This window comes from Fundulus heteroclitus, chromosome 2, assembly GCF_011125445.2.
Source record: "Fundulus heteroclitus isolate FHET01 chromosome 2, MU-UCD_Fhet_4.1, whole genome shotgun sequence".
In the NCBI taxonomy this organism is placed as follows: Eukaryota; Metazoa; Chordata; class Actinopteri; order Cyprinodontiformes; family Fundulidae; genus Fundulus; species Fundulus heteroclitus.
In genome coordinates, this window is record NC_046362.1 from 181,226 (window position 1) to 199,246 (window position 18,021).

Below are 18,021 nucleotides of genomic sequence, written 5' to 3' on the forward strand. Positions count from 1 at the left end.
GGGCCCCTTTGGGAGTCCGGGGTTATGGGTCCCCTGACTCCTGCCTCTGTGCTCGGGGAAGGCGGGCCTTTGGTTCTCCACAGCCACTATCAAGCTATTTCCTTCTGGATAATTTTCACCTAAACTAGTGCACTCTCACAAACTCCCACAGGTGCAGGGTTCCAGGTATTAAATTTTCACTTATATACAGAAAGCCTGTAATATATTTATTTATTTATGTTCTTTCACTTTCTTTTTTCAGGTTTCACTTTACACATGTCAGCTTAAATAATAATACATATGATTGTTGCTTTATGTCTGTTGGTTGTGCTGTTCTTTTTGCATCTCTCTTTCCAGGTGATGGAGCAGACGGAGAATGTTTTATCACTCTCTCTCTTTTTTCTCTTCTTTCTTTCACCTCTTCTCTTTCTTTTTTTTCTCTTCTTGTTCTTCCTTTACTCTCCCCTTGTAGTGTCCATATAATTTGAAATTCTCCCTGCAGGAATCACAATAAAGCTATTTACATGCATAAATCAAGCGGAGCACTATGGCGGAAGCTGTTCGCTCCACTTGTGAAAGCAAAATCTGTAGAGCTCTATCTGGCATTGAGACATCAATTCCTATTGCCACATTGCCAGACAGGACACTGGAAAAAGAAAAGAAAAAAAAGAAATGAACAAAGTGTCTTTTTAAGCATCACAGATAGATTATATGAAGAAAACAAACTTGAAGAAAACAAACTGTGCATTGTCTGTGTCTACCCAGGTCCGTTTCTTTGATCTGCGACTTACCTTCCTGCTGACTGCCCTGAGGGTGGATGTCAGGGCACAGCTGGCCCAGGAGCTTCATGGAATCAAACTCTTATGTAACTTCTTCCCTCTTGTCCTACAAACTTTTTCACACATGTATTTCTAGTATTCTTGACTTTGTGTCCTTTCCTCCAAATATCTACTTTTTTCTGTTGTTACCTGTACACATTTTTAAGAATCCAGGAGTTAAGTTCCAGCTTTACTATAATCAAGAGAATTCTGTCAGAACAAATTCCAGGTACACTTGAAGGGATGAAATCATTTTACTGTGTGTGGTCAAAGGGCTATAATTCATTAAATATGGGTGGCCATAAGTTCAATATTATGAGAAATTTTTGTTTTGTTAAAATCATCACAAATGACCCCTAAAACTGGTTAGAGTTCAGGAGAAAGATGAAGTCATATGAACACAAAAATTTTGTGGTCTGCTGCAAACTTCTGGGTGTAGCTGTTGTGCTAACATTTTTACACTATTGTACAGATACATAGTAGCTCAATGGAAAATTTTAACTTTTCTGTATTTTCTGTAAGTTTTATTTGAAAAGAAAATGGATCAGCTGACTTTATTACAATATAGTCATAATGAAAGTATAGATGGAAACCAACTGATTATAAAAGTAAGACTCAAGAATCTTTTATCATCACCATGGTGAAAGTACCTTTTACACAGACACCAGCTGAGGATGTGCACAGATAACATGACACACAGACAACAAACTTAGCATTTACAGGAGTTTTATTTCCACACATCAGATCATGCAGGCTCGTATCAGAGTCCGAGAGCTCTGATATCAGTCCCTTTGCAAATGATATGAGCTATGAATCCTAAGTAATGAGGTAAGTAGGTAATTTTTGTGCAGTGATTTTGAGGCTTCATTTACAGAAATGGGCAATTTCTATATTCTTGAGAATAACGAATAAGAGTGTGCAAATAGGCAATAACAGTAGTGTGATTGCCTATTTGATGGACCACAGTCTCACAGCAGGGGGTGATAGCCCTCACGAGTCTTAGAAAAAAGCTGTTTCTGAGTTTCTTGGTTCTGGATTTGATGCTTCTAAAGTGTTTACCTGATGGGAGAGAGCCAAACAGCGCATTGCCTGGGTGGGTGGGATCAGTGGAGATTCATCTGGCTCTTCTCTTGACTCGTGCTACATAAACTGAGTCCAAAACCTGTAGATGGCATCCTACAATCACCTGCACTGTCCTCAACACCCGTGCTAAGTCCTTCCTCTCCTGCACTGTGCAGCTCCTACACCACACAGTTATGCTGAGACATAAAACACTTTCTATTGTAGCTCTGTAAAAGTTTTTTATCAGATCAGTGGAAAGTCCAGCCTGTTTCAGTTTTCTGAGGAAGTAGAGTTATTGTTGGGCCTTCTTCAGATGGGAGGTGTTCACAGTCCAGGAAAGATTGGAGGAGATGTGAATGCCCAGGAACCTAATGCTGTCCACACGCTCCACCACCTCCCCCTGTATGTAGAAAGGAGCGTGTTCAGCCCTCCTGGACCTCCTGTAGTCCATTATGACCTCCTTGGTTTTTCTCGTGTTCAAGATGAGGTTGTTCCTCGAGCCCCACCGTGTCAGATTGCGAACCTTATCTCTGTAGTGGGTCTCATCATTATTGTAGATGAGACCCACCACAGTGATGTCACATGCAAACTTAGCTATTGTGTTTGTGGGATGGATAGCAGAACAGTCCTAGGTGAAAAGGGTGAAGAAAGCAGGGCTGAGGACACAACCATGCAGTGTGTCGGATCAGTGGGGCAGATGTGCGTTTCCCTGTCCTCACCACCTGGGGCCTGTTGGTGAGGAACTCACTGATCCAAGAGCAGAGAGGTGTGGATAATCTCATGTTGTGGATCTTCAGAGCTAGCATGTCTGGGAGCATGTTGTTGAAGGCTGAGCCGAAGTCCTCGAATAGCATCCTAATACCGGATACTTTATGAGTTACACCTTGCTAGTACCGGGCTGGACCCCCTTTTGCCTTCAGAACTGCCTTAATCCTTTGTGGCATAGATTCAACAAGGAGCTGGAAACATTCCTCAGAGAATCTGTATGGGAGGTCCATATTGACATGACAGCATCATGCAGATTCTGCAGATTTGTCGACTGCACATCCATGATGCAAATCTCCCGTTCCACCACATCCCAAAAGTGCTCTAATTGATTAAGATCTGGTGACTGTTGAGCCCATCTGAGTACAGTGAATTCACTGTCATGTTCAATAAACCAGTCTGAGATGATTCATGCTTTATGACATGGCACGTTATCCTGCTGTAAGCAGCCCTCGGAAGATTGGTACACTGTGGTCATAAAGGGATAGACATGGTCAGCAACAATATTCAGGTAGGCTGGGGCGTTGACACGATGCTCAATTGGTACTAAGGGGCCCAAAGTCTGCCAAAAAATATCCCCTACTCCACCAGCCTGAGCCGTTGATACAAGGCAGGATGGATCCATGCTTTCATGTTGTTGACGCCAAATTCTGACCCTACTATCTGAATGTTGCCAGCAGACTAGGCAACATTTTTCCAATCATCTATTGTCCAATTTTGGTGAGCCTCTGCGAATTGCAGCCTCAGTTTCTTGTTCTTAGCTGACTGGAGTGGCACCCGGTGTGGTCTTCTGCTGCTGTAGACCATCTGCCTCAAGGTCTGACGTGTTGTGCGTTCAGAGATGCTCTTGTGCATACCTTGGTTTTAACGAGTGGTTATTTGCGTTACTGTTGCCTTTCTATCAGCTTGAACCAGTCTGGCCATGCTCCTCTGACCTCCGGCATCAATAAGGCATTTGTGCCCATTGAACTGCTGCTCACTGGATATTCTCTCTTTTTCAAGCGATTCTCTCTAAGCCCTAGAAATGGTTGTGAAAATCCCAGTAGATCAACAATTTCTGAAATACTCAGACCAGCATGTCTAGCACCAACAACCATGCCACCATGTCACTTAAATCACCTGTCTTCCCAATTCTGATGCTTGGTTTTGTTGGAGATTATGAGGTTACAGAGGCTGGACTGCATTATCAGTTGCCATGGAGATTACAGATAAACAGACTCTGGTGGCCAGAGCCTGACATAATTGGACAGAATGACTGATTAGGGGAATCGTGTCAGCTAGGACATGTCTGCATTATAGTATTCTCTTCATCCTCTCCACCAATGTGATTAACTGAACACTGATATCATACTGGGCACGCCCCTGAATGGGTGTACACAATGGGTCCTAGTTAATGTCTGGGGGAGGAATGAACGGTGGTCTCGCTGACATCCGGAAATCAGGCCACTGCGTTGTTTGTGTATGAGAGTCCAGTACTGAAGCTGTAAACATCCCTCTGCCTTTTAGATTAAGTATCGTAAAATATAGTTGTTGTTTCAAGAGTCTTTTATTAATACAGAAGTCTACAATAGAAACACCACATTATTCACTAATGAACCTGGGGTGACTGCAATTTGAACTGCAGCAGATTGCCCATGTCTACATGCCTAAATGCATTGAGTTGCTTGCAATGTCATTGGCTGATTAGAAATTTGTGGTGTACCTAATAAAGTGGCCTGAATGAAACTGAAGAGCAGGCCTTGAACCTACAGGATGAGGACAATCTGGAAAATCATATAACAAGAAACCAGTACACAAAAAACAAATCATTGATATAGTCAGTAAATGTAAGAATAAAATATAAATGGAATTAACAAGACACTTATCAAGCAGATAATTGATGACTTTGCAGACCCGTTGATCTACATCTGGAACTTAGCATCTGTAACTAGATTGCAAAGGTTATTCCTTTGTTTAAATCTAGCGATAAGCATATTTTTAATAATTAAAGACTTGTATCCCTACTGTGTCACTTTTCTAAAATACTAGAAAAAGTCTTCAGTAAAAGGTCAGAACATTTTATTGAAATATATAACATTCTGACAGACTGTCAATGTGGTTTTAGAGAAAACAGATCAACTTCAATGGAATTGATGCCACAGAGAAAAAGCTAAGAAACTGTAAAAAAAATATTCACAGAAGAGTTTATTAAATGTGTAAATCAGAGGTAAAAGCACACATGTAGTCCACAATAAAATAATTTGTTAAAAAGTAAACTTGATTTTTCAAACGTGGAATGACAGCCTCACAGAGGCTCTATGTTGAAATTCCTCTGAGGCTGTGCGTTCAGATCGACATTCTGCAGAGGGAGGGAGACCTGGAAGAATGACACATCCCCACCTCCCCATGATAAAAAATCTTTTTTTGAATTTGAAACAGCATTTTAGAAAGCCAATGGGACGGTGTATCTGCTCTGCTGAAGCTGAGCAGAGGTGTGAGCGGTATTAACGCGGTGCATGTTCTTTGTGGGGGGTTTTGAATGCTTTATGATAATGATATGGAGTGAAAATGAACGTTTGAGACAAACCATCATACAGTGTGGCTGCAATCAGCACTGCACCATCTGCGCTGCCATTTTCCTCCGTCTCCAAAATGAGTGTACGCATGGGTGCGTATACTCATTTTCCCCTCAAGTTTTTTTTAATAGATCCCAACTTTTGCGTGGAAGTTGACACACTCAAGTTTCAGGCCCCGTTTTGTGCGTACGCAAGCTTTCTAAATGAGGTCCCAGATCCTTAACCTCTCAAAGAACCTACTGTTACTACTCGCAAAGCAGAAGACAAAAATTTCATCACAAAGGACAAAAAGACAAGAACTGGGTTATGATCAAACAATCAGAATTAATCCCAGAAGTTAAAATCAAGCATATTCACCTCTTAAAACTTGTGAAATGTTTTAATTATTTCCATAGAAATGTTAAAAAAATCTAAATCTAAAAGTCCTGAAGCCAGAAGACACATTTGTGCCACTGACAATATTTTCACTCTTGGCTGTATTATTGGGAATTCCAAAAGAACTATTGTACAACATATTATGGTAGAGATAAAGTGAGCACTTCCTCTCCTTTGTGTGTCCTAGGCAACCAGTTGGAAGCCACTCTGGGTCTCAGTTGGCCAGATCCCCTGGTGACAGCCAGAGCAGGGTTTGAAGGTGTTCCACTTGAGGAACTGCCCCCACTGAGCAGGCAGCAGACAGAGTTAATTATGGAAATACTGAAAATACTTTTCAACATCACATTTGACACAAACCGACGCAAGGTTGATGAGGTGAGAAGGAAGGTGACACAGAGTTTTAATTTGCTGTGATTTATATACTAATAATGGCAGTATGAGCACTAGAGAACAATAAGTTAGCATAATGTTGCATTGTGCTAAACATGGCAGCCTTTTGTTCCTGCGGACACTGAGCCAAAGGAGAGGAGTGCATTCTTCAGAACTCATGAACACACTCTGTGTGTGTGTGTGTGTGTGTGTGAAGGAAGATGCAGCGGAGTACAGACACTTGGGTGCTCTACTGAGACATTGTTTGATGAGCCGAGCAGATGGAGAGGAGAGGACCGAGGAGTTCAACAGGTCTGAAAATACACTCTTCACTTCCGTCATACACTCATCTCTTCCCTTTGAGGCCAAACTCTTATTGCATGTCTTCATGTGTTCTCAGCCATACTGTGAATTTACTGGGGAATCTGCCGTTGCTTTGCTTGGATGTACTCTTGTTGCCAAAGGTGGAACACGGCTCCATTGAGTACATGGGGGTCAACATGGATGCTGTCAACATGCTGCTGGAATTCATGGAGAAAAGACTTGACCATGTAGGACAACACTGCAGATAAAGCATTTAATGCTCTTAGTGCTGTAATCCATCTTTTTGCCAAGATACAACTGTTTCAGAGGGTTGAAGGGTACTAAAGCTTATCCCAGTTAAAAGTTAACTAATTATTCTACAAGAGCCATTTTAAAGAGCGTGTTACCATAAAGTGAAGGATAGCTGCTGTCATGAGTTGTCCTGATGAGCCCGAACACAACCACACACAGAGAGCTGCGTTTTGTGAATTTTATTGAAGAAGGATGTTTTTTTTAGAGGATGAGGACCAGAGTCTTTTAAGGCAGAGGCAGGTAGATGATGAGTGCAGGAGCAGGCAGACGGGAGGGAGCTGGAGGACCGTGGATGAGCCCGGGACGGGACCCGAGGCTCATCCGGGACCCGAGTTGAGCTACAGAGCGGGATCCAAGCTGAGGTTGAGGTTGAGCCCTGGAGTGGAATCCAGGCAGGGGAGAGAGTCCTTCTGGTTAGCGAGGGTGAGAGCCATGGAGCGCAGCAGGCAGCCAAGTCCTTCATCGAGTGAAGATGAGAGTTGAGAGACGCTCGTGTAGAGAAGACAAGACGAACCAGTGGGGAAGAGGATACTGAGGTGAGCTTATATAGTGAGGCTTGCAGGTGGATTGAGTCCGAGATGATTAGAGCTTGACAGGTGAAGATGATTAGGAGAGTGGAATCAGGGTTGGCTGGAGGAAGGAAGGTGCTGGAAAAGGCTCAAGGTGCAGCAGGCAAAGACTGCACCCTGACAAGCTGCAAAAGGCTCAGGGTGCAGCAGGCAAAGACTGCACCCTGACAAGCTGGAGTATCAAAAAAAAAATACTCAATTTTGTTGGACTGTTTTTCTTCAAGCACAAAAGGACAATTGATCTGTTTATCTTATTATGCTCCAGCATGTTCTAACACTTGGTAAAATGCCTGTCTTACCATGATAATATTAGTCATTTTCTGAACAGCCATCACACCATACATACCAAGTCACCTCACTGTGTAGCTTTTACATTTGTCTATATCTGGTATGTGCTACATGATGCACTAGTCTGAATTTTCCAAGTTGCTTTAAAAGGATAAGTAGAAATTAGATGGTCATTTCTGTAATCACGGAAAAATGACAAAAAGTATTTTAAAGCACGACAGAATGGTTATGTCTTCAAATAGGATCCAAGTGATTTTAAAAGTGATTTTAAAACTGGTTGCTTGCTCAAGTGCGAGCCACAAAAACCCCTGGATATGTGTTGAAACATTTTCAGAAAGAACTGAGCTGCTCTTTTGCCAACATAAAATACCAAATGCTGCACCCTGTTATGGCAACTCTGGGGATGCTCATATGATTGGCTCAGGAAGTAAATAGGGGTGACATACTGCACCAAAGTAGTTCCAGACCTTACCTCTAATTTTGAAAGGAGAAAACTGTGACTAAGCATTGCACATGGAGAGGACCGATTGTTCATAGGCATTGTTACTTCTATCCCGTGTGACAAATGAGAATGATTTAGGTTAATTTTACAGTAAATTTCTTACTTATTGCTCCTTTAACAACAAAAAGCATTTAAAGCCTTAAAAGGTGTTAAGATGAGAAATAAATAGTTAATTATTTTACAGAACTCAATTTAATTTAATGGTGAATTTAATTTAATTTAATTTCAAATAAACCACACTGTGGACAAATGCTGTTACATTCACTTCTGTTCCAAATCAGCTTGACAGCTAATTAATAGCTGATTGTTTGTCTTTCTTCCAGGGCCATAAGATGAAAGAGACTCTTCTCCCATGCCTGAACTTACTGACAGAGAGTTCCCGCATACATCGAGAGACCAGGAAATTCCTCAGGTCAAAAGTCTGTATGGGGCTGGGCCATGAAGCTGATTGATGAGCATGTTTGCTGTTGATGGCTTGGGAATTTTCTCCTGCTTTTGCTTTGTTAAGGTGCTGCCCCCCCTTCGCGATGTTAAAAACAGGCCAGAAGTGGGCAATACTCTGAGGAATAAATTAGTCCGTCTTATGACACACATTGACACCAATGTCAAGGAGTGTGCTGCTGAATTCCTCTTTGTGCTCTGCAAGGAAAGTGGTGAGAGAAATATCTATCGGCTACTATGATTTATAGCTATGGATAATTAGGCTAGCCATGGTTTAAATCTTTTTATTTTAAATGTGTTAGAAATTATAACCAATTAAAAACAGACCCAGAAAGGTTTGATGTGGGTCAAGGACTAATTGACAAATAACTGGTAACATGATGCAAAGCTGGTGAGCCTCAGCAACCAAGACTAGAGCCCCATTTACACTACCCATTTGAAACCGTGCCGAGAACGGTCCGAGCTCAGTAACTGAGATAACTATTGAGTGTAAATGGAACGAAACTGAACTGCACCATGCCAGACACAACCGAGCCGCGCTAAATCTAGTACCAGTTCAAAAGTAGGGCTCGGCACGGTTTTTCACTGGCTCGGTTCTCTGATAACAAAGAGCGCATGAGCAGGCCGCGTCATCTCCTTACAGTCAGCTGACTAAACAGTTCTGTAAGCACAACAAAAATAAGGGAGACTTAAATCAAACCGAAAAATATACAATAAAACGTGAACATCTGATGAAAGCAACAGTTGATAAGCCTCCGTAATCATGAAATTTCAGACATTCATAAAAATACTAGCTTCCCCACCGTGCCACACGATTTCCAGTGATGATTCTGCTTAGCAGTGTGATGAACCTCAATGTCTGTCGTTGTTTCCTGCGTCTGTAAATCCTGATTAGACGTTCGTTTGTCTTATCCACTTCCCAAAAGCCGACTCTGTCAATTAAATTTACCAAAGGTTACCTTCTTCGCCTGACTCTCACAAACAACGAAATATCACAATTATAACGAGACATAACTTCCTGAATGTTACGGGTGCCACCATTTTTATTTGCTTGATTTCCTTCCTTTAATCCACGTCAATAGGAGGCGGGGACCCGTACTAGCGTGATGTGTAAATGGTCGTAAGATCCAAGCTCAGCACAGTTAACTCATCCAATCTCGGTCCGAACTCGGCATGGATCGGTTTAACAGGCTAAATGTAAATGGGGCTTAGGTGTGCAGAAAGCAAGACTGGGAAATGAAGCAGAAGGCTTTACGTTATAACCCTTGGACTTAAGCCAAAAGGGCTCATTTTAAAAACCAAGACACCAAAAGATAAGTCAGAAACTGAACACTGAATCAAACTATGACAACTACAGGCTAAAGCTGGGAAAACACTGCACAACTTTCACAGTCATCAGAGATAGACTAACACAAACAGATTGGATTTTTGTTTCAAGACTGAAAGACCGGATCACACACTTATCAACTGGACCTGCCGAAGCATCACAGACTACAGGATGTTTCACATCAACAAAAGCCTGCTGAAGGCATTTACTTCTCATGGAAACTCTCAACAGGATGACAGTTTCTAGGAACAAATCTACTTGTAGTTGGCGGTAATAGAAGATATTCTCCGAATTGAGACAAATAGCTTACGCTGTTGGCAACACACATTTGTAGTTAGGTTGGTTACCAGTTCACACTACCTGGCTGGGTCCTGATACGCCTTAAAGATTGACTGTGACTGAGGTTGGCTCAGGTTGGTCCCCCCCACGTATGTCCAACTAGTGCAGACTGACGCAGACTTTGTCCAACTCGGAATTAGGGGTAAAATCGGGCAAAATATCGTGTTATGTGTCCCAAGCTTAAGTCCATACTGCTATCTCCTCTGTTAACAGGGTGAAATCCAACCTTTTTAACAGTAATGTATCCCTTTCCAGTTTCAAGGTTCATCAAGTACACTGGATACGGTAACGCTGCTGGTTTGCTGGCTGCCAGGGGACTGCTCGGAGGGGGCAGAGACTCTGGGATCTACTCTGAAGATGAAGACTCTGAGACTGAAGAGTACAGAGAGGCAAAACCCCAGTCAGTACCATTAACACACTGTCAGTTTAACAGTGTGTCAGAAGATTTCCCCACACACTAGCAGCATACATCTTAAATGCATAGAAGAAATCCAACATATACCAAGACAGAACTGCAACACACAACCAGTATCTGATTGTAAAGGTAGCTACATTGATCGAAAGAGTGCCTCATGTTCAAGGGATGAAAGTCTCCACCAGGTGCTGTGAACACTTGTTACTTGTCTATTGGCTCAAACAAGAGTCAAAAACCTTGAGCCCGTAGACTGGTACTCACCAACTGAGACGTGGTCATTGTAAATTATGCTTTTTCAAAAGGAATACTTATATCTATGGGATTTCATAAATCAAGAGACACCAATAATTGTATGTAAAATTCTTTACTCAAAGTTCTCACATTATGAGTTTTAACCTGAGCCCAGCCCAACTTCTCAGAATAAGTAGATGGTGACAACTTTAATGAAGCTATCCAACTAACTGGCAGAAAGATTAGTTTCTTTTCTAACTTGGCTCCAACAGTAAACTCAAAGGTCCCATAAAGTCAGAAATGTAACGTTTTTTGGGCAGATATATTTCCTAGCATCATAAAGATATAAACTCTGAAAATAATTTGTGAACTATACATTGAAAGCTCAAAATGTCTTTCTAATTGCATCTCCCTGTACTGTAGACATAAAATTAATATACAGTAATTAGAAAATAAAAGTAACATGATAGACAAACTAAGGGGGAGATGGTGTCGTAGACATAGCAGTTCCATTTAGCTCTGGTTATATGCTTTGATCTATCTATTTATGTCAGTCATTTGCCTGGTGAGACTTGTTGGAAGCTCTGTTATAAGCTTGAACAATAATTTCTTGAAAATGCCTAAAACAACAGAATTTTACAGCGGGAAGGCCTCCCAACACTGACACAGAATTTGTATTGAGAAAGCCTACCAGTGACAAAGTGCAACCTGTGGCAAGTAATTCGGCTAAAGAAGGCATGGGGGGCTCATGAAGAAGAAGGATATGCTGAGATAGATAGAGGCAACGTACAATAATAGAGGCAACGTGTTTCAAGATCTGGACAAGATGTCTGCAAATATCACAAAACCTATCAATGCTAAGACTGACACAGTGCTTTCTGCTATGTGTGATCAAACTGCGGACATCCATGTACTTGGAGTCCAGGTAGGCGAGGCAGAATCTAGGATTTCAGATGCGGAGGACAGTAGGTTACAAGCTAAATTTGGTAACCTTGAAAAGCAGATTAGTGAAATACTGGACCATGATCTGGAAAATTGCAGCCGTAGAGGTAATCACGCTTGATTGGAAGGAACAGAGGAAAAAGGCGATGTTGCTTATTTTTGAGATGTGGCTCCCTTCTGTCCTTGGGATAACAACCAAATCTGGGAATATCAAGGTTGACCGCACTCATCGTACGCCTGTGCTTAGACTGGGTCCTAATCATTGCTAATCAAGACCCGTTATTGTAAAGTTCCACAGCGTTGCTGACAAACAACACATAATGGCAGTTGCTTGATGCTAAATGGTGGATTATATGGTGGCAGTCAAGAAATGCAAGGCTTTCAATGAGGTGAAATGCTGACTGTATTGGATGAATATGGAATATGTTCGGTCCAATCCAATCAATCCAATCCACTTTATTTATATAGCACATTTAACAACGGACAAAGTTTCCAATGCGCTGTACATAACAAAAAATAAAATAATCCAATAAAAAACAAAAAAAAAACAAAACTGTAACTGTCAATGACACAGAGAAGAGGTTTGACACACTGGAGGCTGCATTGGCTTTTGGTGACTCTCTTACGTAACCTTTTGGATACAGGCTACATACTATTTAAAAAAAAAATTATGGGGGTGGGGGGGGTTACTTGTAAATATTGGACCATCGCTTTTGAGTCAAACTATGTCCTCATCGGGGACAGCGTGGACCTGTATGCTGTGTCGATGGACCAGTGCGAGTGTAGTGCTCGCTGTACCTGTCAGCTGTCCGCTGCTGACGGGAAGAAGACTGTAGTCTCCAACAAGTGTAGTTGGGTAAGTGGCCCATTTGCTTTTTGTTTTCTTTGTTTCTTTGTTTTGTTTTATTCTTATTAGGCGCTTGCCATAGCATTTGCAATGAGGAGGCAGTACTGTGCGAAGCACAGCACTGCCTCCCATGCAAATGCATGGAGGCACCTATTACTATGCACCTCTAAACGCGTCTCTATCTTAATATTCTTAATTGTTTGACGCTTAATGCGGCCCGAACCGTAGCGTGCATCCCCACAATATAGGTATCAAAACGTGCGGCTCGGTCGGGAATAGTGTGCTACTACTTTTATTGGGGTTTCGAGTTACCATGGCAACGCAATAAGCGAAAAACCACCCCCAAAAAACCCCATAGGAATGAATGGAGTCGGGTAGAAAGAAAGCCTCAAAAGAGCCTCCAAATGACCAATTTCAAAGCTGTACTGTGTCGTCATGCTTTCACCTACGAACACCGTTTAACTTCCAGTTTGTAGATATATCTGTGAACTACTCAGAAGTGAAAACGGGATGTGGATATCTGTTATCGTCTCTTCACAGTTACTCCTCAAAGCTCATGTCCAAAAATCAGTGAAATCATCGTTTACAATGAAAGTCAATGACGGAATTCTCCAACCGCTAGAGTGGCCCACTCTAGCTTTTTTTAAAATTTCAAAACTCCGAACAACTTGACCTTACTCGCTCAATTTTCACTCTACATAGACAAATTATACATCAAAACGTAGGTATTTTTGTCAGGATTCGGGAAATGTAACCCTCATTGGTGTGGTATTTATAGATTTTTCACAAATCACCTCAGAGCGACACAAACCCGAAACCTCCCCCATTCATTTCCTATGGAGCGGTTTTGAAAAATGACGTCTGAAAATCCAAAACATCACATGTTTTCGCATCGTCGCTACTCCTAAACTGTTTTATGTACAGGCATGAGACTTTCACACATGAATGTCCCAACCCTTCTGGCACTCACAAAAAAAGGAATTTTGTGAATAACTGTTACGGTTTTTCCGCAGGAACAATTTGTTCAGGAGTAGCGAATGTGCAAAATCCTAAAAACGCTTTGGAGCTGCATTTTCCCACATCAACCACTTTTTTACATTGTCGCTGTGTCTACACCGAATTTTGTACAAACATAAAAATGAGTTTCATGGTCCTCAAAAGCCTGCTGATACTCACGGTGAAAGAATTATTTTGATATCTCCTATACTTTTTGAGTTACAGCGATTTGTTCGGGACCCTTTTTAGAGGATTTCTGAAATTCCATAAAAATCCCATTTAGATCATAATTTTTTACGCCTTTATTAAATGTTTCCTAGCAAAAAACGATAGCTTTTCTTCTTCCCCTATCCGTTACGAACTAAACGCAGAAAAAATTACGTCTCTACCATTTATGGATCAGGAGATATGAAGCATTGTTCGGGGCAAAGTTCTCCATTATAATCCAATGAGATTTTTTGTGAACCAAAGTGTCTGCACTTCTGTAGACGGCCGCTGCAGGTGTGTGAGTGAGTTTCCATGACGACGGAACTCTGAGGGCCAGAGGGAGACGCTCCATTGAGATACAATGGCAACTTTCATTGCTCACTGCAGTGGCTGTGATTAATGTAGACATCTGAAATTTGCACAGTCACTTCCTCTTAACATTTTAAAATTTTCATTTGACTTTCAGCCATGTGTCAGTTTTCTGTCCCATTTTGGATTTCACATGCTTTCCTATTGGGCCTTTGCTTCCAACAGGACCTGGCATGATGCCCAGACACGACCCAATTGGCCCATACAGCACCACCCACATGTGGGAAATGGCACTACACACCATTTTGGTCAAATGTTGAGTTCTGGGCCCAGATGTGGTGAGGCTGAGTTTCTAAAGGAGGCCAATCTGTCCCATGAACTTTGGTCACGTTTGGTGACATTAAGTATTGGCACCCCTTTTTGAGGCACTTCCCAGTACAGGATTTGGACCAAACTGACAGAGTACAATCACCTGGTAATACTGAACACAACCTTATTAGCGGCTAACAGTTAGCATGTTGCTAACCGGAAGTAGCTCTAGGAAGGTCTCACCAACTTCTGCTTCACAGAGTCTGTTCTTACTTTAGAGAGAAAGCTCCACAAGAAATTTGGGCTACATCGCATAAAGCATCTCGAAGCTATGAGGTGTCAAACATCCAATGCTTTTCAACGGGGGACCAAACCCCTTATGCTCCCAATACTGCATGCCCATTTATGGTGCTACAGTACAGCTCAGATGGAAAGTGCAGGCTGTGCATGCAAGAGGTCGTGGGATCGAAACCCGGCGTGGGAGACCAAGAGTTTTGTATTATAATCCCCACAGTGTGTATATTAAAACATGTGTGCTGATACCATGAAGTATTTTGTTGTACCACCCGCCATTTTGAGTTACCATGGCAACGTTATAAACAACGTATTTTCTCCCTATTTGAGGCACATCCCAGTACATGATTTTGACCAAACTGACAGAGTACAATCACCCGGTGATACTGAACACAACCATGCTAGCGGCTAACGGTTAGCATGTTGCTAACCGGAAGTAGCTCTAGGAAGCTTGTACAAACTTCTGCTTGACAGATTTGGTGAATTTTAGGATTTTCTCCCTTTTTAGGCACTTCTCAGTACAGGATTTTAACCAAACTAACAGAGTAACATAAACCGGTGATACTGAACACAACCATGCTAGCGGCTAACCGTTAGCATGTTGCTAACCAGAAGTAGCTTTAGGAAGGTCCTACCAACTTCTGCTTAGCCAGGGTTGTTCTGCCTTTACAGAGATGGCTGCAGTGTTCAGTGAGTCTCCATGACAACGCTGCTAATAAGAGGTTCCTAGGAGGTCCATTGACTTAACATGGCACCTTTCGACGGCCGCTGCGGGGGCTGTGAAGACCTTAGGAAGCTGAAATTCGCAGTGTTGCTTCCTGTTGCTATTTCTGACGGTACGGTACGCACCAAGTGGCAGGCGCCTTGCTAAATTTCTTTAGAAATTTTCTAGTTAGGCGCCTGCCTTGCATGTGCAATGAGAGGCAGTGCTGTGCGAACCACAGCACTGCCTCCCAATGCAAATGCATGGGCAGGGCCTATTACTATTCACCTCTAAACGGACTCTTATTTAGGCGCCTGTCATAGCATTGCAATGAGGAAACGCCAGAGATTAGAAAAACAAAATTCTATAGAGAAAGAACTCACAGATAAAGAAAAACTACACATTGTTTCTCTGTCACCATCTTTTAAGGCAAGAAATTACCACGCCCTTGACTACCTTCTAACTACAGAGGCTTAAAAGAAAATCAAACATGCTAGGCAAAGGTTTTATGAACATGGAGATTAACCTGGAAAATTTCTTGCTTACTTATTCTCAAACTATTGCAGCTGTTAATGACATGCATGAACAGGAGGTATATGGAACTAAGCAGATAAACCACTGTTTTAAGAAATTATAAGATAAACTGTATTCTTCTAAACAAACGGCAGATGAAGCTCAATTGACTGAATGTTTCTTTGCTCAAATCTGTTTGCCCAGGCTGACAGAGGAACAGAGATGTATTCTTAATAGCCCCATTACAGAACACGAGGTGATGAAGCTTTAGGAACCCTAAAAGAAGGAAAGTCACAGGTCTAAACGAATTCTGCTCTGAATTCTACAATATAACAGTTTAAAAATGTATCTATTGAGCCTCTACTGGACATGTGTTTGCTGCCTTGAGGGAAGGTCTAAAATTACATCTGTTCATTACAATATTAAATAACCAGATTTTTTAACAGGACATTCAGATCCTGGTTTTCTACAATGGAGTAATAGAGACTAGGTGATCTTTCTCAAACAATATTCTGATGTCGTTGAAGAAATACCAACTTCCTAAATTGGACTTTGTCCATAGTACAACTCTTATGGAGTGCTCACATGTGTCGGAAATTGGAGCATCATGTTTCAACAACAATCTAAAGTGTCTCTCAGTTCATGATATCAGGTGCTTGGTGGACTGAAAGATGCTGACGCTCAGAGGGTTAGGTATGTGTGGGAGAAGGAACTGTGTGTGACTATAGATGAAAAAACATGGAAAGATGTTTGGTGTTATGTCAAAAAGTTCTCAATCTGTACTTGAACCAACACATTAGAGTTTAAAATTATTCACAGATTACACATATCACCTAATCGCAGACACTCCTTTAACCCCTCCCTCTCCCCTCTGTGTCTTAAATGTAAGACTCAAGTGGGTACCGTTGTATTTGGAAAGATAATACATTTCATAGGGCTGAGATTGAGTTGAAAGTATAATCCACATGGACTTGGAGTTGGGTCCTGTCTCATTGATTTTAGGTCTCCCAACAACACATATTATTGCAGTAGCTGACAAAATACTTTGTACTATTACATTTGCAGCAATGAAGGCCATTCTTTTACAATGGATTAATGACAAAAGACCCTCTATCACTGGATGGCACAAAATTACATTTGTGTTGATTCCTTTGGAGTACCTTACTAACATTATACTTCCAATTTGGATGAATTTCATCAAATTTGGCAACCATTTATGGATTATGTGGGACCCTATATTGCTTCAGTAATGATAAAATGTTCTACTGTTCATGTACCAAGCATTTTGGATTTTAGTTTGTGCTAATTGTCACATTTCTATCAATGTGACTCTGAGGAACGCAATGACTGAAACAAATGTAGGTTCAAGAAGGAAGGTTTATTGAAAAGGTTGGATCTGGATGGATCTTTCAGTGGATCAAAGGTCTTGTGGGTTCTGCCGGAAAAGATGGAGAGGATGGTGAATACCTTGAGCTTGGTACTGTGAAGATGTTGTTTGGAAAAAGGACTCACTGAGGCGGTAGCTTGGGTTTGGTCCAGGTGAGGGGTGCTGTGCAGACGTCCGGGTTTTCGATGCAGGTCCTGGTCCCTCCTCGGTGTTGTGATTGGTTGGAGGGTGGACAGGCAGGCGAGCGCAGGCAGGAGGGCTAACTGAGTTACAGTTGGTTCCAGTTCAGTTTTTAAACTGTTTCCAGGCTGATCTCTGACAAAGGTGAAGCGAGGCTTCCAGGCTTGGTGCGGGTCATCGAGGTTCTAAGGCAAAAGATAACAAGAACAGGGTAAGACAAGGTATCAGGTATTGACAAACAGTATTTCTGCTTTTTGAAGCTGGTGTATCGAATATTTTTGAAAGGTCAGCAGTGCAGTGGTTCTGGCCCATGTCAAGGCTCCCTGAACTATGTGAGGGGATATATTATGCATTCAACACTCAGACTCACTGAGTGTTGAATGCATGGACTACACTCAGACTCAGATGCTCTGTGAGCGCAAACACAAATTGAATGGGATCCTTGCACAGAAGCGCAGGCAAGCTGCGGTTCTTGAACTTGCTGGGAGGAGGGAATAGATTTTGGAGAAGTTTGAAGCTCAGCTTTGGCTGTTTGGATTTACCATTGAGAAGCACCAGTGTGACTTCAAGGCAGACAGAAAAAAAGAGTCAACTGCTGTTGTTCGAACTGCCTAACCTGTGTCAGCCTTGAAAGTCCAGCTATCTTAATTTCTCCTGGATGTTATATAAGCAAGATACTCTGCC

The 18,021-nt window shown here is 41.9% G+C and overlaps 1 protein-coding gene across 4 annotated transcripts in view; it reads left to right on the forward strand.

The window, feature by feature from the left end:
• ric8a (RIC8 guanine nucleotide exchange factor A) overlaps positions 1 to 18,021 on the forward strand; it is an 81,488-nt gene that overhangs the window by 47,524 nt on the left and 15,943 nt on the right. For all 4 annotated transcript variants that reach the window (XM_036145355.1, XM_036145354.1, XM_036145352.1 and 1 more), the window contains exons 6-12: positions 745 to 844; positions 5,742 to 5,929; positions 6,141 to 6,235; positions 6,324 to 6,474; positions 8,221 to 8,316; positions 8,406 to 8,550; positions 10,260 to 10,404. In XM_036145355.1, the coding sequence (XP_036001248.1) occupies positions 745 to 844; positions 5,742 to 5,929; positions 6,141 to 6,235; positions 6,324 to 6,474; positions 8,221 to 8,316; positions 8,406 to 8,550; positions 10,260 to 10,404 (920 nt within the window). The remainder of the gene's footprint in view (positions 1 to 744; positions 845 to 5,741; positions 5,930 to 6,140; positions 6,236 to 6,323; positions 6,475 to 8,220; positions 8,317 to 8,405; positions 8,551 to 10,259; positions 10,405 to 18,021) is intronic.